Below are 18,847 nucleotides of genomic sequence, written 5' to 3'. Positions count from 1 at the left end.
TATTTTGCAGTTTGTTTGTTATTTAAAACCCTTCCCTGTGGTTCCTCTGGGCTAAATCTGTGGAACCACAAGGGCTGAGCTGCAGGAACAGCAGGATTTCTTGATGAAATGTTGGATTTTGGGACCACTCCCACCTCCTGCAGGGTGTGGTGCCTGCAGTCAGGCGAGGTGGGCTCGGTGCTGGCTGGGGGGCACTGCCAGGTGGGATCTCTGTGACCAGAGACATTTTTGGGTTCTCTACCCACAAATTCTGGGATGCCACTGATCCAACTTAGTTATTGGTGTTGCAGAGAGATTAAACCAAACCATTACTTCAACTCCCTCTGGAACCAGTGGAGGACAAAGTGGCATTTCAGGGGTTGATTTGTTACATGTGAAGGTGGAGGGTTAAATTCCCTCAGCTCAGGCACATGATGGATGTGGATAATACACCCCACTGAAGGTGTCCAGCTCCCAGACACGTTAAGCCAAGACTAATGCTTTGCAAAACCTGTTTTAGGAGCCACTCCTGAGCACGTCACCAGCTTTGCTCCCACCAGGACGTTGCTGCAGATGGAGAAAATCCCAGTTCTTGTGCTGTGCTGGTGCCCTGGGCCCTGCCCAGCTCAGCTGCTCCCTCCTGGTCTGAGGATTTTGGACACTGAGCTTAAAAAAAAGGAAATTAAGGTGACTGAGCCCACCCAGCACCAGCAGCTCCCTGTGCCTGCTCTGCCCACTGAGCTCTCGGGGGGGTTTTAAGCCACACAAATGCTGAGCTGCCCCATATTTATTTTTTAGGTTCTCTCTGTCTGTGCTGTTGCTTTGAAATGTCTAATTTTTTTAACTCTTGTAAATGCTGTACATTTGTATAAATAAATGTTTTAAATATGCACACGACGTGTGAGGTGGTGTCTGATCCAATTGTCCTCACCAGTCCTGATCTTCCATGAGGTGCCACCTCTTGTCCTGTATCCCTTTTCCTTTCTCTTCCTTTGTCCTACCAGCAAAAAAACCCCAAAAGTGGAGCTGTATTTAGAGAATTTTTGGAGCTCTATTTAAGGAATTTTGTTTTAACTCTCCCTGTAGTTAATGAATCTTTCCCATGGTTCCTCCCCTGTTGAGCTCCTGTGGTTATTGGGTACAAATTGTTTCATGTTGGACAATTATTATTTAATAAAATAAGTCTGAGGAGGTTCCTGTTTAATCTGTGACCCCTGGATCTTGCTTTCCCTGCTCTGGGAAAACATGTTCTCCATAATTGTGCTGTCACACTAATTTAGTCCCAGCGTGTTCTGGGGGTTTTCGTGGCTTTACTTCTCATTTCCACTCCTGAAACCAACAATTCTTGGATGGAAACAACTTCCTGGAGCTGATGGAAAGGTTTCCAAATTATTTGTGGATAATGCTAGGTCAGAGGCAGCTCACAGTGTTTCTGCACAGCCCCAATTCCCACAGCTTTAAGTGGAATAAATGCAATTTATGGTAGCACAGATAACTACAGAATATGGATTTAGAGCTCCTGAAATTCCCAATAATCCCAAAATAAGCTTCTCTGGTGGTTTGGTGTTCAGTGCACCTTTGGATTACAAACACTTTGTTATCCCTTTTTAACCTACCCAAGGCAGCCAAAGTGATGCTGAACCTCCCAATTATTAATCCCTGATATTTAAATTTTTTGAGATTCAAACCAACTTCTCCATTTTCAGCCAAAACCCAGCCCAGCCCCACAAAACCCAAGTTGAAATAACTGGCTGGGCAAAGCTTTTAAAAGCATTTTTATCTTCACCAGGTTCTAGACATGTAACATTCACACCTTTCATCGAGTGCAGCTCAACCCTACAAGCCTCAGGCTGAAAAAAATTCCAGGATATCTTCAAAAAGATGGACTTTATCCACCATAAAGGCAAACATTCCCAGCTTCCAAGGATTTCCTTGTTGGATGGTGTTGGGATATTTATCCAGAGAAAAAAAGCCAGCTAGTTTTTATCCGGGGGGTTACTGTGTAGCAGAAAACCAAATTCACTACACTTTAAATTGGGAATAGTAGAGCTTTTTTCAGTTAAATTGTCATCGAGATGCTTTTTGGAACCTATTTTTTTATCATTTTATTGCTATTCAGCTCATTGATAGTTCAGTGTTTTTAAACTCATTGATAGTTCAGTGTTTTTAAACTCATTGATATTTCAGTGGTTTTTTTAAACTCCCAGATTTCCCAGCTGGCCCCACAGGTTGGGCCTGACCACCTCCCCTGGCCCTTTCCAACACCAAATATCCCCTGAATCTGCAGCCATTTTCCAGCATCAGAGCCAGCAGAAAACCTGACCAGTAAAAAAAAGCTGGCAGGGAGAGGAATTCTTTTTAAATTACTAAATATTATTAATAATAACACCCCCATCTATTAGTTCTGTTTCTGAAAATCCTCTTTAATAGGGGATTTCTACAATTAAATATAGGGGTTTTTTCAGCCTTTCTGTGCACCCACATAAACCCTCAACTCCTGCAAGAGCCAGACACACATGGGAGTGTCCACCTGTCTATAAGTACAATATATATTTATTTTATATATTTAATGTTTAGTATTATTTATATATTTTATATATATTTATATATATATATTTATATTTTATCTATATTGTATTTATTATATTTATATATTTAATATATTTAATATATTTAATATATTTATAGGTATTTATATATTTATATATTTATTTTGCCAGAAGGAGCAGCAGGAGGGGAAGGGGCAGGAATGGGGGTTCCATCACCCCAAATCTGCAGCACAACCAGGGGGGTGTTGGTTTGTAGGGAAAACTCCTGGGCTAAAAAAATCACATGTTGCTCTGGATGTTTCCATAAATAACAGGATGGGGTTAAATACCTGCATTTCCTTTGATTCCTACTGGGATGCAGGAGTTAGTGATGTTATTACCTGTACTTTTGTCTCTGAATTCCCAACTTCCCTGATCCCTCTCTCCTCTCTCAGACCCCAAAGTACCAAGTCAGCAACAATCCTGCCCTCTCCCCTCACTCCCTCATTTCCTTTTCCACACTTCCACACAAACCTACCTCACTCCTGCACCTCTTTTCTTATCTCACTATTCATCACCAACCTCTGTTTTTCAGCATTATGAAAATATTATGTATTTCTGGACTTCAAACACACAACACTCCTCCCCTTAGAGGGGGCAAACTGCACAAAATAAAGAGAGAAATATCTCAAAAATCCTGCAAGAAACCAAAGGAAATTACTAAATAACCACCTCAGCATTTAGTTTCTACTCAAATTAATAAGTTACCTGGTTCAAGATGGTTCAAATTCGGTTTTTCCTGAGCTAAGCCTGGGGCTGAGCAGCAAAAGGAGCCCTGAGGGAAAGCCCAGCTGGCACAAAACCACCCAAGTGTTTGAGCCACACTTGAGTTCACTGATACCTTGAGGCTTTTTCTGCTGTCACCACATCAGCTCCTCAGCAAAGACTGACAAAAATGCCACCCTGGAGTCTCCTTCTTCCTCCTCCCCCCCCTGCACAGCCCCAGATAAATCCCCTCCAAAACCTGTAGAACTTTAACAGGCTCCTCATTGCCTCAAAAGCCAAATACTCTCAGGGCAATTTAAATTATTTTAGAGTAATTTAAATTATTTTCACAGCATTCAGAGCCAAAAGCATCTCACAGACACAACTTACCTGTGTGGAGGCAATAAAACTTTGATTAAGTCCTCTTGGGAGAGGCAGGATTAGTCGAGCAGCTCAATAAAAACACCCCAGCACAGGTTTGTTTTGTTTTTTTTTTTGATGGGAACAAGCTGCTCAGGGCTAGGGGGAAGAAATAATTAACTAATAATTAGTAATATGGGTAGTGATTATTGAGGGGTTTGTGCTGGTGGAGGGGATTAGAGGAGCAGCAGGAGGGGAAAGGGCAGGAATGGGGAGTCCCATCACCCCAAAGCTGCAGAACACTGAGCCCCAGTTCCCCACCTGCTGAAAACCAGTAACCACGGGGTGAGGGAGGGGTTGCTTTGGTGGTTTGCAGCTTTGCCAAGCTAAAATTTGCTTTTTTAAGAGTTTTTTTTTGTGCTTAAGTGCAGTGTTTAGGGTGGGATTGTGAGCAAACAACTCAGACTGAGAGCTCTGGTTAAGAAGTAACCGGGTTGGAGAGTTAAACCTGTGTGTTAACAGGGCAAAGCTCAGCTTTGCATCCTTAAACCAGACCTAAGTGTGTCACCCAGACCTAAGTGGTGTCACCCACCAGCTGCTGACAAAGGAAGCCCTGATTTCCCTGGAAACAAAGGGAATTATCCCAGAGCAGGATCCTCTGAAGAAGCCAACACACAAGTGATTCTTGCAGCTGGCACAGGCTGCCCTTGTTGTCCCCAGGCAGCTGCTGGGAGTGTGTGTGGATCTGGGCATGTAGCTCCTGGATTTAGGGAGAAGTCCCCCCTAAACCAGTGCCAGGCTGCACGAAATTTAGGGATTAACTGGAATTAAATTAGCCCCGAGGAAAGGGAATAATTTATTTTGTTTATTTTATTCTGTTTCAAATAAACTGCGGGGATTTTCCTCTGTATTAATGTTATTTATAATTAGATCTCTCTCTGCTGGAAATTCTGACTTGGTGCTGTGGCACAGCAATTGCATAAAGGAGATATTTTTTGGACCAAAAATATAGAATCCCAGGATGGTTTGGGCTGGAAGAGATCTTAAAGCTCATCTTATTCCACCAGGGACATCTTCCATTAGCCCAGGCTGCCCCAAGCCCCCTCCAGCCTGGCCTTGGACACTTCCAGGGATGGGGCAGCCACAGCTTCTGTGGGCCAGAATTCCATGGATATTCCAATGGATACAGTTCATTCTCCTTCCTCAGTCCCAGCTCAAGAGTAAGGGGAGGAATTAATTTAACAGCCACAGGCCCATGGGCAGCTTTTAAGTGGCAGCACAGTGGATTTGTCACCTCTTTTCTAAAGTACACAAATTCAGAAATATGTTTATATTTATATATATGCTGTGTACCTTGCAACACAACAATAACCTCCTTATCTGCATCCATCAGCCATTTTATTCCATGCAGCCATGAAAATCAATTCCACACAGGTCTGAAGCAGCAGCTTTCAGATTTCCCTCAGGAAAACTGCAGGGAGAGCTGCTCTCCAGAGCTGCAGCAGAGGGAAAACCAAGCAGAGCAAAGTGTGCTCTGATATCTTGGATCACACAAATCACTCCAGGAATAAAAATGGTGCTGCCACTCCATAATTATTTCCAATTATTTGAGCAACAGCATCACTTCCAAATTGATGTTTTCCCATATATATCCAGATTTGTGCAGTTAGTTGAGCCTGACTGGGCAGCTTTTAGAGCAAGACCAGGTTTGAGGGTTATTCCTGTGACAAATAACTCCCATCTCGCAGCCTCTCCATTCTGGGTCAGCTCCTGGAGCTGTCTAAAGTTACACCTGGCTTTCCTGGGCTTTAGGAACTGCAGGATCCCTTCAGCTGGGGCTGCCTCTGGATCCCTGGAAGTGTCCAAGGCCAGGCTGGACAGGGCTTGGAGCAACCTGGGGTAGTGAAAGGTGTCCCTGTCCATGGCACAGGGTTGGGATTAAATGGACTTTAAGGTCCCTTCCAACCCAAACCATCCAAGCTGGGATTCCATATTTTTGGTCCAAAAATATCTCCTTTATGCAATTGCAGTTGCATAAAGAATAGTCAGAATTTCCAGTAGAAAATTATAAATAACATTAATATAGAGAAAAAATTCCTGCGGTTTCTTTGAACTAGAAGAAAATAAATATAATAAACTATTCCCTTTCCCCAGGGCTAATTTAATTCTTATTAAAGGGTTGATGGACTGAAGTTTTGAGCCTGCCACTAAAACTTTTGGCCAGAGAACTTCATCAGCCATCCAGACCTCCCCCTGATTTTTGCTGCCACCGGAGCAAGCCAAGCTCCCAGAGCATGTTCCTGTGACAAATAACTCCCATCCCGTGGCCTCTCCGTTCTGGATCAGCTCCTGGAGCTGTCTAAAGTTACACCTGGCTTTCCTGGGCTTTAGGAACTGCAGGATCCCTTGTTGAATGACACCTCAATTAGCAGGAAAGGGCAAGGAGCCCCCAGCCAAGATGGCAGGCACAGCAAAGGGCCCCTCTCCCCTCTTTGACCCTCGGGATTTTTTTTTCCAGCCAGGTGGCTGCCAGTGGAAGGGGAATATTGTTCTTTGCTGTTTATGCTCTTAGAAATGGGAGCTGCTCCATGACCCAGCTTCTTTTTTCCTGTTCTTAATAAAAAGAGGCTTTAAAAGGAGCAGGCACATGAGGCAGGGCAGTTATTTCGCTCTTGTATTTCAGCTCCTCATCACTAACGGGGTTTTTACTCCCTCCACGTGTACAGTGTTAATTTTTTAACTCCAAAGCCCAGTTTCTTTGCTCTCTCCCAAGTTAAGCAGGGCTGAATACAAAGCTGAGCTGTAAATCCTGCACTGTGGCACGAGGATCTCATGAATAAAGCAACGAGTTCCCTGAACACAAGTGGCTGAGCAGAGGATTTGGAAAGGATTCCTCCATCCCAACCTGGAAAATCCCCACCTGGTGTTGATGAGGTAACAAACAGCTCTGACAACGAGCTCTTACACTGAACATTTAACTTGCCAGTTCCTGAGAACACACATTTTTGGGGCTTCTACCTCAACATTTCTACTGAAGTCTGATTAAAAATGATCACCAAGTCTGAACCTGAGGAGTGTCCACGTGGAAAGATCCCAATCACTGAAGACCTGAAGATAATTAGGCAGGAAAATGTGACCTTACCTTTCTTCCCCCTAAAAAGGAATTCATTTTGTAACTCTGAAAGTTGTTCTGGCTTTTATTATCAGAAGTTCAGTTACACTGCATTCAAGGACTTTTATTTCCTAGTATATTAATATAGTTAATTAACACACAGTTTGGGCTCTTCTGATGGGAGGGGAATAGAACTGGAATAGCTCTTTTGGGAATTAATATGTAGGAGAAAGTTCTGTTTAGAAAAATATCAGGAAATCATCCCTCCCTTCAAATCCTGGCATGAAACATTAATATCAGTTATCATTAATAACTCTCATTATTTCCAGTGAGGTTTCTGACAAGGAAAAATCCTTTACAGGACAAAACTTGACATGAATTTAAAAATGAGCATCCCAAGCTGAACTGGAATAACCTGACAGCTCCCACCCTTTCTAAAACACAGGAAGTACAGGGAAAGGTAACATCAAGTTGTCAGGATATTTACAATATATATGAACTCTTTCACAACTTGATTTTTCTAATATTTACCCAACAAAGTTCTCCCCGAGTCCAGCAAGACACCACCCCTCTTTTATCCCATGAGCTCGTTTGTGCTCACCAAAATTAAGTGTATTTTGCAAACAGACAAGACACGCTGCAGCTTCTCAAGCTTTTTTAATCCTCTTGACGAGATTGAGGAAATCAAACAGCAATAAAAGACTTTGAAGTGACAGTTTTCTTGGACAGCAGAGCAGAGGGCAAGAACTGGGGCTCTGGAAATACAGCACAAATTCCAGGACAAAGGGAAAAACAAATCCTGCCCCAGCAGCCACACACTTAAACCTTGGCATGTGGGCAGAGTAGAGCCAGTGAAGGGAAGGTGAGTAGGATAACCTTGGAATTGCTGGCTTTGGGAGGGAATTCAGGGTGGACAGCACTCACTTCTCCAGGGGAAAGGCTTCCTCACTTCCACCTCCCTGATCCAGCAAAGTTCCCAAGGACAGGGACAGGCACTTGGGAAAGGATCTGGTTCTAAAGCCATTAAAGCCAAGAAAAGGACTTTGGTGGAAACTGGCTGAGACCTGAGTAGGGAACAGAAGAACTACACACACCTAGGACAAGGTTTAAATCCATGGTGTTGGTGAACACTGGGAAAAGACAGAAGGATAAAATCCCAGGCTACCTGACAGGAAGCTGAAACTCTTGGATCCTCATCCTGGGCAGTCATTATCCTCGAAATTCAACTTTCTGATGGAGTCAAGACTGAAGGATTCCCATTGTTAGATGACTGCAGGGTTGTCATAAAGAATGGCCCCAAAACTGTGATGAGATTAAAATCTACTTTATTCCTTCATCTATGGAGCCAAATTTCAAGGCATTGAAATTCCAGGTATTCCAGGTGCCTTGAAATGTCTTCCCTGTTCTTCCCCCAGCACCTTCAACTGATCTGATTGTTTTTGTGATCCCTGAAGAGCCTGAACTGATTTACTGAAACCCTCCTTTTATAATTGCACTAATTGATCATAATTGCTCTTTGCACAGGCATTTCAAAATTCCAGAGACAAGTCTAAATTGCATCAGAGGCCAGGAAAACAATGATGATATCCAGGCATTGCTCTATTATCTTTTTTTTTCCCCCCTGTATTTAATGACCTAAGTAAGTTACAAAAGCAACTTTAAATTACCTTTATATATATAAACTAATTAAATATATTTAGCTAACACTGAGAAAATAAATCCCAAGCACCATGAAGACAAAAAAAACAAGAAGAGATGACTGATTTTAGAGTAATTTAAGACTTTTTATGGAGTCTGTGGATGTAGCAGTTGAGTGAACACTTCCTTACTGAAGCATTACTTGTATTTAGAGCTTATCTCAATATTCTCATTTTAAAACACTGAGTGATTAGTCCAGCATTAACTTCTGTAGTTTTTATAAAATTCTATATTTTGGGAGCACAATTTTATTGCTTATTCCACTTTTTTTTTCGCCACTTAGTCATTTCAGTAAGTGGCAGAATTCCTAGAAATTTCAGTGGCATCAGGATTTTTATTACTAAGCAGATTTGTTGGACACTGAAAGACAAAATGGTTGAGAAGTGTGGCTTGTGTGATAAAATTATAAAAGTTAGCTATGTCCTTTTATATTTAAACTCATTTAAGATGAAGGAAACTCACAGCTGGAAACTCGTGTGGCACAAAAGGATCTGTTTGGATGCTGCCAATTCATCTTTCTAAGTCACATGTGGTGACCTATTACTTTTATTACTTATTCTACTTTATTTTTTACCAGCTACTCATTTCAGTAAGTGGCAGAATTCCTAGAAATTTCAGTGGCATCCAGATTTTTATTACTAAGCAGATTTGTTGGACACTGAAAGACAAGGTGGTTGAGAGGTGTGCCTTGTATGATATTAAAAAATAAAATGCAAGTAACTATGTTTAAACTCAGTCAGGGTGAAAACAGCTGCAAACTCCTGTGCCACACAAAGATCTGTTTGGATGCTGCCAATTCATCTTTCTAAGTCACATGTGGTGACTTATTACTTCTATTACTTATTCCACTTTTTTTTGCCACTTACTGAAATGATTAAGTGGCAGAACTCCTAGAAATTTAGCAGATTTGTTGGACACTGAAAGACAAAATGGTTGAGAAGTGTGGCTTGTGTGATAAAATTAAAAAAGGAAATGCAGATAACTGTGTACTTGTATATTTAAACTCATTTAAGATGAAGGAAACTCACAGCTTGAAATCTGTGTGGCACAAAAGGATCTGTCTGGATGCTGCCAATTCATCTTTCCAAGTCACATGTGGTGAACACAAAGACTGAAAATAAATAACAGCTACTTTATTACCTAAGAACACTTGAAAATGTGGCATTTCCTCGGAGAGGATCATCAAGTCAAAGGGTGCAAAGGGGCTTTAATTGCCACTGAGTTTCCTCATGATGGGGCTGTCGGGCTCGGCGTTGGTGAAGATGCTCCCCACCAGCACGTGGGTGCCCCAGAGGTTGTGCCGGATGACTTTGCAGCAGCCGAGGTCGTCCACGGAAAACCCCAAGTGCCGGTAACGCTCGTCCGTCTCGAACAGGGTGTTGTTGGTGTAAGGCCCGAAAAACTGCGAGAGAACAGAAGGTTTCGGGTCAGAAGGGAAAAAGAACTTAAAAAAAAAAAGAGAATTTTTCGCCTCAGAACGGAAAAAAGGAGAATTTTTCGCCTCAGAACGGAAAAAAGGAGAATTTTTTCTCAGAACGGAAAAAAGGAGAATTTTTCGCCTCAGAACTAAAAAAAAGGAGAATTTTTCGCCTCAGAACGGAAAAAAGGAGAATTTTTCGCCTCAGAACGGAAAAAAGGAGAATTTTTCGCCTCAGAACGGAAAAAAGGAGAATTTTTGGCCTCAGAACTAAAAAAAAGGAGAATTTTTCGCCTCAGAACTAAAAAAAAGGAGAATTTTTCGCCTCAGAACTAAAAAAAAGGAGAATTTTTCGCCTCAGGACAGAAAAGAGGAGAATTTTTCGCCTCAGAACTGAAAAGAGGAGAATTTTTCGCCTCAGAACTGAAAAGAGGAGAATTTTTCGCCTCAGAACTGAAAAGAGGAGAATTTTTCGCCTCAGAACGGAAAAAAGGAGAATTTTTTCTCAGAACTAAAAAGGAGAATTTTTCACGTCAGAACTAAAAAGGAGAATTTTTTCATCAGAACTGAAAAAATTTTTCACCTCAGAAGCGAAAAAAGGAGAATTCTTCTCATCAGAAGTGAAAAGAGGAGAATTTTTCACCTCAGAACTGAAAAAAGGTGAATTTTTCAGCTCAGAACTAAAAAGAGGAGAATTTTTCACCTCAGAACTGTAAAAAGATTTTTTCACGTCAGAATTGAAACAAAGGAGAATTTTTCACGTCAGAACTATAAAAAAAAGAGAATTTCTCACATCAGAACTGAAAAAAAGAGATTTTTTCATGTCAGAACTGTAAAAAAAAAAAGAATTTTTCACGTCACAGGAGAATTTTTCAAGTCAGAACTTCCCCTTTTTAAACAAAACCTAAGCCTAGAAATAAGTTACATCTGTTGGAGGAAATTTTATATATATTTTTACTTAAAATCTAAAGGAGAGATTAAGCAGAGCAGCTCTGGGTGTACTGGTAGCACATTTTAAAGGTTTTCCTTGGGCACTGAAGTGCATTTTAAGTCTCATCAATCACACCCAGAAAAACCTCACAGGCTTTGGAAAGCTTCTGATACTTCTGTAGGGATTAAGGACAGAACCCCTCTGTGAAACAGCAAAAATAAGACCTGTGCTAAGAATACAACTCTCTGTGAAACAGCAAAAAAAGCAGAAATGTACCTTTTCAATGCTCCCCCTGCAAAAAAAGTTGCTTTGAAGAGCAAAAATTGGCTTGAATTGGAACTGGAAACGGGTATCTCAGTTTTTTACCTCAGGAGGAAGCTTCTGACTCGTCCTGATGTTACCACTGAACTGGATTCTGAAAACAGAATCTTACTTTCATCAATCCCTGACTATTCTTTAAATGCACGGAATTTCTGGGAAGTTTTTAAGCCCTACACGCCCCTTAACTGCCTGTTCAGCTTATAAACATCCCCTATTAAACCTGTTTGCAAACAGGGATGTTTGTAAGGTGAACAGACACATTAAATATTAATAACAGACGCATTTTGTAGTGTTTTTAAATAAAACCCCACTAAACTGAGCTTTGCTATATGGATTTAATAGTTCTCAGACAAAACCACACAGATTTCTTGCTTTGATAGAAGTTTTCTTAACTCTCTCTCTTGTAAATTTTAAGATTCTTTTTCATAAATGTCTTGGTAACAAACTCAGCTCCTCCAGAGAGCTGCGTGATCTCACAATCAATGCACACACTGTTTGATAGGAACAATTATTCATTTTTTTCTGCTGCAAAGAGGCTTTTTAAACCCTCCATCCACACAACCAGGTGTCAGGGTTACCAAGTTACCCTGGCAGGGCACAACCAGCTTCTTGTGCAGTGAGCAAAAGCTTTTTTTTTTTTAATGGGCATAAAAACTCCAGCTCTCTAAAATCCAACTTCATTTCCTCAAAGTGCCACCTGCAACGAGAGCTGACACCCTTTGGGAATGGCTCAGGGTTACTATCTTGATTTATTAAAGGAATTATCCTTTTGGACCACTCGAAAAAGTTGGATTTAACCCATGCAGAAGACAAATTTCACACTTACTGCCAGTCCTGAGGATGGATCAATGAAATCAGCCCAGTAGCCCTCAGAAGAAATTGCATAGCAAATTTCCTTGGCACCATTAATGAACTGAAAGGGGGAAAAAATGGGAAAGAAGGATATCAAATGAGATTTCTGTTACACATATAAAACAAGAAATATTTCTAACTTTATTCTACGTATTTATATCTATTCTAAATAAATCCTTTATTTACTTTCACTTCTAAGAATTGTTCTTCACAATTATGGCCCTCAGCAGCTCAAGGTTTCAATTTTATTGAATTTTATTTCAATATTATAGTTACTCAACTTCTTAAGGGTCCAAAATAAGGGAATTTTACCCTTTCCAGTAAATTGTGTATTTTGAGGTTTGATGGTTCTGGTGATTCTTAAGGATCCAAAATAAGGGAGTTTTACCCTTTCCAGTAAATTCTTTTTTATTTTGAGGTTTGATGGCTCTGGTGATTAACTGTCTCAACTGTAAGTCACCAATAAAATCAAACCACCTGAAAACAGCATTTTAGACATTAAACTTCTGACCCAGGACATCTTTTGGTGTTGTAACAACCCCTCAGCAGCCACTTAATAAACATTTGAGAGGCACCACGGTAAAAATTTAGATTTGGCTGTACATGACCCTCATTTCTTTAGCACAGGCCACTCATATTAAATATTTTTAAGGTTGAATCTCCCAAGAAAACATCCCAATTCCCTGTGAATTTTGCTGTTTGTAACCTCTGGGTTGGGAGGTTACAACCAACATCCTCACACCCCAGCAGTGACTGGATTAGACCTGACAGGGAGGTGCACAAGGAAGAAAGATGCCAATTAACATATAATTAGACCAGATTACAAAGCCAAAGACCAACAGACCAGAAATAATTCAAAGAGAAGAACACACTGAAATGAAGGGAATTTTAATTTGTGTGTAATCTTTGTGTTGATCCTTCAGATTGTTGCTTCCTTTTTTTCTTCCACTGCTTTAGAGAGGCCACACTTGCATTTATAGGATGGGAAGGACGTTGCCAGATTAATTATAAATATAAATTTAACACAGATAAAAATCCCACAGGGTTATTTTTTGCTAGATTTGGAAGAATTATGACAAGTAATAGATAGAAATGTTTTATTTTGAGGTGCTAAGGGAGAATGGCAGCAGTGAACAGCGACACTTGCTGGGGGAAATACAAAATTCCTGAAAAGTGGGAAATAAAGTGATTTTCAGAGCCCTCTAGTGGCAACAGAACAAGACAAAGTTCATGAGGATGGTTAAGATGAAATAAATATAAATGTAACAGGTTAAAAGAATTAACAGTGTCCATTATCAGAATGGAAAAACCAGAAACACCAGAGCAATTGGTGGTTTTTTACACCTTTTACCACTGAGGCCACAGACTGTACTGGGATCTTAATTAAATCACAGGAAAGCCAAGATAGCAGTGAAACCCTACAAAATATACTGTACTGAAGCTGAACTGAGGGGAGAAAATAGTTGCTGCCCTTTACCTGGATCAGGACAACACCTTTATTAATCTTTGTGGCATTTCAGCCTATTTTTGACTCACCCCACTATAATGAATTTAATAATTCTAAGGAGAAGTTTCACAGAAAATAGTCAAAGAGCTCTAAACCTGCAAAAAATTATCAACCATTTTAACAGCAAGAGAATACAGGAATAGCCCAAAAATGCCTTAAAAATATAATATATTACTAGCAGAGCTGGAAATGAACCAAAATACACAGGTAGGTCATAAAAGATTCATTTCCAAACCAAAAGAAGCCCCTGCTGGTGTCAGGCACTCACATTTTCTAAGAGCATCTCTCTCTCATCCTCCACTTCTTGGCTCCACACAGTCATGTCATTTTTGGTCTTCTGGGTGACAGTTAACACGGTCAGGCGGTTGGGACTCACCTCTGGGAACATGGATTCAAAGTCTGCAGGAAGAGAAACCATCAGGTTATATTTTAATCCTACATTTTCCTCGTGTTTCCTTCTGTTTGAGACAAATCAGGGACCAATTCCAGCCACATTTCAGCCTCTTCACTTCTTAAATAGGGTTTTATTCCAATTTCATTTCAATGCTTTCCTTCTTGAACTGGTTAAAGATACAAACCTGATGCTGTCAGAAGTTTCATGATTTCCATTTGCCATTTTCATATTGCCAAAACATTTGAGAACTGGTTTGGGGATAGTGGATTAGCTCCAGAATCTACCTGACACTAAAGCTGAAAGTTACTCCCTGCCCCAGCTGATCTGAAATATAAATGTGAATTTTATATGAAATACTAAATATTGTCAACAGCAAAGGTTTGGGTCTTATTATATAGTATGTTTTTGGCAAAATATTAAGGCATCAATTACAAAGTATTTACTTAACTATTAAAAAAAATTACAGAAACAAAAATATTTTTAAGATTTTTTTTTAAAAAAAATATCCATAGAAATAAAAGTATTTTTTAAATATTTGGAAAAAGCTGTGATTTCTTGGTTACAAATTGAAGTGAAACCCCACCTTTTCGTAGGAGCTCAGGACAAGCTTGGACTGCACATTCCACCTTGGCATTTTCAAAGTAGGTTTCAGCATTATTTATTTGCTGCTTCTGGGGAGCACCAGCACCCTGAAAAAAAAAAGGAGAATTGCAGCTTTCTCAGTTAATATGATCACAGGAATAACTTTGTAGACTTAAATACCCAGATACACTCGAGCAATTTCACACAAAGATGATCTGCACTCAGATTTAACATTTTTTAAACATTAAAAGTGGAATTGATATTGGTTTTACTTAAACCTACATAGAAATTTTATATTTTTTATATTTTAGTGTTCTCCCTAATCAGAAACAGTACAGAAATTTTTATTAATAATATTAACTAGAGGTACCAGCACTAAATATTTGTGGGAATTTTGTGATCAGGCTGCAAATTATCAAGTTTTTGCTGTTCATGATGTGTGTGATTCAGTGCCAGCTCTGCCAGCACCACAATCCAGATTCCTTGGGAAATGCTGATTTTCCTGTGAGAATTCCATGGCTCTCACAACTAAACACTGTCCAAATTACACAAATCCACATCCACTAAATGAAATACTAAAGGAATGACCAATTCTATTTATTAAATGGTGGCAAGACTTGGTAAACAGCAAGTTTTAAAAGTGATTTTTTGCCACATCCACGTAATTAAGTCACTTCTAAAATACTACTTCCAACAGCAGTGAAATATTTCTTTCTACCTGAAGTTTTGAAACTGAAGCCCTCTCATATTCATACAATTAAGTCACATCAAAAACACTATTTCAAAACTCATCCCGAAATATTTTCAGCTGAACATTCTGAAACTGAAGTTCTCCCAAATCCACAGAATTAAATCACTCAAAATGCTATTTCAAAACACAGCCTTTTTACTGAAGTTTTTTTTACTAAAAGTTCTGAAATTGAAGTTCTCCCACATTCACAGAATTAAGTCACATCTAAAATGCTATTTCAAATAGCAATGAAATATTTCTTTCTACCTAAAGTTTTGAAACTGAAGCTCTCCCATATCCACAGAATTAAGTCACATCAAAAATGCTATTTCAAAACACACCCTGAAGTGGTTTTTTTTCAACTAAAAGTTCTGAAACTGAAGTTCTCCCATATCCACAGAATCACTCAAAATGCTATTTCAAAACACAGCCTGAATCATTTCTTTTTACTAAAAGTTCTCCCTTACCTACATCATTAAGTCACTTCTAAAGTATTATTTCAAATAGCAATGAAATATTTCCACTAAAATTTTTCAAACTGAAGCTCTCCCATATCCACAGAATTAAGTCACTCAAAATGCTATTTCAAAACACACCCTGAAGTATTTTTTTTCAACTAAAAGTTCTGAAACTGAAGCTCTTCCATATCTACAGAATTAAGTCACATCTAAAATACTATTTCAAAACACACCCTGAAATATTTCTTTCTACTAAGATATTTTTCAACAGGATATTTTTCAACTGAACGTTCTGAAACTGAAGTTCTCCCATACCCACAGAATTAAATCACTCAAAATGCTGTTTCAAAACACAGCCTGAACTATTTCTTTTTACTAAAAGTTCTGAAACTGAAGCTCTCCCATATCCACAGAATTAAGTCACATCTAAAATACTATTTTCAAAACACACCCTGAAATATTTCTTTCTACTAAGATATTTTTCAACAGCCTGAACTATTTCTTTTTACTAAAAGTTCTGAAACTGAAGTTCTCCCATATTCCCAGAATTAAGTCACATCAAAAATGCTATTTCAAATAGCAATGAAATATTTCCACTAAAATTTTTGGAACTGAAGCCCTCCCATATCCATAGAATTAAATCACTCAAAATGCTATTTCAAAACACAGCCTCAAATGTTTCTACCTCAACTTTTGAAACTGAAGTTCTCCCATATCCACAGAATTAAGTCACATCAAAAATGCTATTTCAAAACACACTCTGAAATACTTCTTTCTCCTAAAAGACAAGACTTGATACTGGTCCTGTGTAATCTCTTGCTCAATCCAGCTGGAGCTCATTTTACAAAACCAGCCAGAAAATCCACAATATCGTTTTTCAGGAGGGAGGAGAGATGAGTTCTGTTCCTCTGAGACAACACAGGAGTCTGTTCTTACCTGGAACTCATTGATGTATTGTGCCATTACAAATTCATGCCTTTCACTTGCTGAAGGTTCTGCTAAAATGTCAGGGAGGCTCTTGGAAACTTGGTTTTTCCTCTGGGAATCAGTGCCATTGAGGTGACAGTCAAAGCCAATGTTTCCAGGCAGCTGGAATCTCTGATCCTGAGGTCCAAAGGGACCCATCACTTCATCTGGCCACACAGTCCTGGGACCTGCAGGAGCCAAGGTCTTGTTTTAGTCACCACACCCAAAAAAAAATGGGAAAAACCAAATGAAACCCCCTCTCCCACGCAAATATTTGCTCACCAAGTAACCCCAAGGCACAAAATCAGGGCCCTGCCATAAAAACCACACTCAGAAATGTCTCTGGAGTGCAAAGTTCTGACAGCACACGGGTTCAAAGGAAAGGAATTTGCTTTTTCTTACATAAATCAGGAGGTGCAGCAGCCACATGAGGCTCATCTGAGCCAGAGGAACCTGCTGTGGAAAAAGCCTTGGGATTTACAACTCTTTTGACTAAGGAATAAAACCCTGGGAGGTAGGTGACCAATCTTGCTCTGTTACAGAGCACCTGAGAAGACAAAAAAACAAAAGGACAATTACAAACTGCTCCCCAAAACCTCAGAGTTTAACACAGCCCCGTGGGTCACAAAGAAATCCCTGCTCCATAATTCAATTACAACTTTAATGATGATCAACTTTAGCATCACATTTTAGAAGTACTGGATTGTTATTTTTATATTTTACTGGTTTATTTTCAAAATATTTAAATATTTTACTGTTTATTTTCAAAATCAAAACACTCCTCCTATGAGGAAAAAGCCCTGAAAACTTGAAATAGCACCAGTGAAACCCCACAACTTAAAGTAAATTATGGATGGGGATTCTTTCCATGATTATTTCCATGCATGTCACTGTTTCCAGGATTATCACAATTCCAGCATGAGGGTGATTACCAGAAAGACTTAGAAATATTGTTAATTATTGTTAATTTTCAACAATAGCTCGTTGTTCATTCTCAGAATTAACTTTGAAGCCTCATGACAATATTTTAAGGAGTAACACAAGCAACTGTTATTGGGTTTTTGTGGTTGTTTTGGGTTTTTTTAAGAAGAAATACCCAGGTGGTGCCATTAAACAGAGAATCCTGACCTATTTTTTATGCTTTAGAAAAACACTGACAACTTTCAAGCTGCATTGACACACTCAGAACAGAAAAATAACCAATTAAACACTCCAGATGGAGAGTTAGGAGTGTAATTTTAAAAAATGAAGATTAAACTCCCCAGCACAAAACTGCTGCTATTTGACAAAACTGCACCAATTTTGCAGGTATTACTGGAAAATACAAATATCACCTACCAGAGGGTGTGGTTTTTTGTAAAATTCTATTTTCCAGGTGAGGGAGAGAAATTGTTTTCAGAAAATGACACAAAGGGATTTTCCTTAAGTGCTGCAGCTTTGATGCCATAAATATTTATGCACCTGTTTACCACTAAATATTTCTGCAGCCAGGTTACTTCAAAAGGAGGGAGTAAATGCTGCTATTTGTATGTTTAATATAAAAACTGTATTTAAAGTATCAGCACTTAAGGCAACAAAAGCACCAATTTCTCCCACACCACCTCTGTGTAAATATAAAATAAGTCTTGCCAATATCATAAAGACTCAAATGCTTAGAGAAGCATTTAATTTATGATTTAAATCAATTATTTAAAGCCTTAAGCTGTTTAGTTATAACAGAGGTTTAAAAGGCTCCTTTAGCACAACAAAAATCTGATGCCACTTAAGTTCTTTTTTTTCCTGTTATATAAAACGACTACTGAAATTAATTTCTGCATAATGATTGTATTATAAACAGATGTAAACAATTCCAGCTGACACGTAATTACAAGAGAAGAGCTTTTTTTTGCCTTATAATCAGGCTCACTTAACATGGAGATGTCATTAATTACAGCTATGACTGAGCTCACTCATGCAAATATTGACACACCTGGCATTACACAAGCGAGAAAACACCGCTGAAATCAATGAATTATTCATGGCTCCATGGCAAGAATAAATCAATAAAGGGGGTTTTATTCTCCAGCCTGAGAGGAGCCTGGCGAACCTGAGCCCTGCAGGATCACAGAACTGCACCCGAGCTCGGGATGCTACAACAAGCACAAAACAAACTGTGCTTAATCTTAGATCAACCCTGGGATATTTTAGGTAAAAGAGGGAAAGTTTAGATGGGATATTGGGAAGGAATTCCTGGCTGGGAGGGTGCTG

The 18,847-nt window shown here is 39.3% G+C and overlaps 1 protein-coding gene across 1 annotated transcript; it reads right to left on the bottom strand.

The window, feature by feature from the left end:
• Positions 1-7,385: 7,385 nt before the first annotated feature.
• Positions 7,386-16,976, bottom strand: MMADHC (metabolism of cobalamin associated D). The gene is made up of 6 exons (XM_029962201.1): positions 16,883-16,976; positions 16,571-16,788; positions 14,448-14,553; positions 13,739-13,869; positions 11,938-12,024; positions 7,386-9,844 (listed from the first exon to the last, which is right to left on the bottom strand). Exons 2-6 carry the CDS (start codon positions 16,757-16,759, stop codon positions 9,650-9,652), a joined length of 708 nt encoding a protein of 235 aa, XP_029818061.1. The 5' UTR covers positions 16,760-16,788; positions 16,883-16,976; the 3' UTR covers positions 7,386-9,649.
• Positions 16,977-18,847: the final 1,871 nt, after the last annotated feature.

Source organism: Manacus vitellinus, unplaced genomic scaffold (assembly GCF_001715985.3).
Source record: "Manacus vitellinus isolate BGI_N305 unplaced genomic scaffold, ASM171598v3 scaffold_43_pilon, whole genome shotgun sequence".
NCBI classification, from domain to species: Eukaryota; Metazoa; Chordata; class Aves; order Passeriformes; family Pipridae; genus Manacus; species Manacus vitellinus.
Note: the sequence above shows the minus strand (reverse complement) of the source record. Positions and strands in the feature narration are given on the sequence as shown.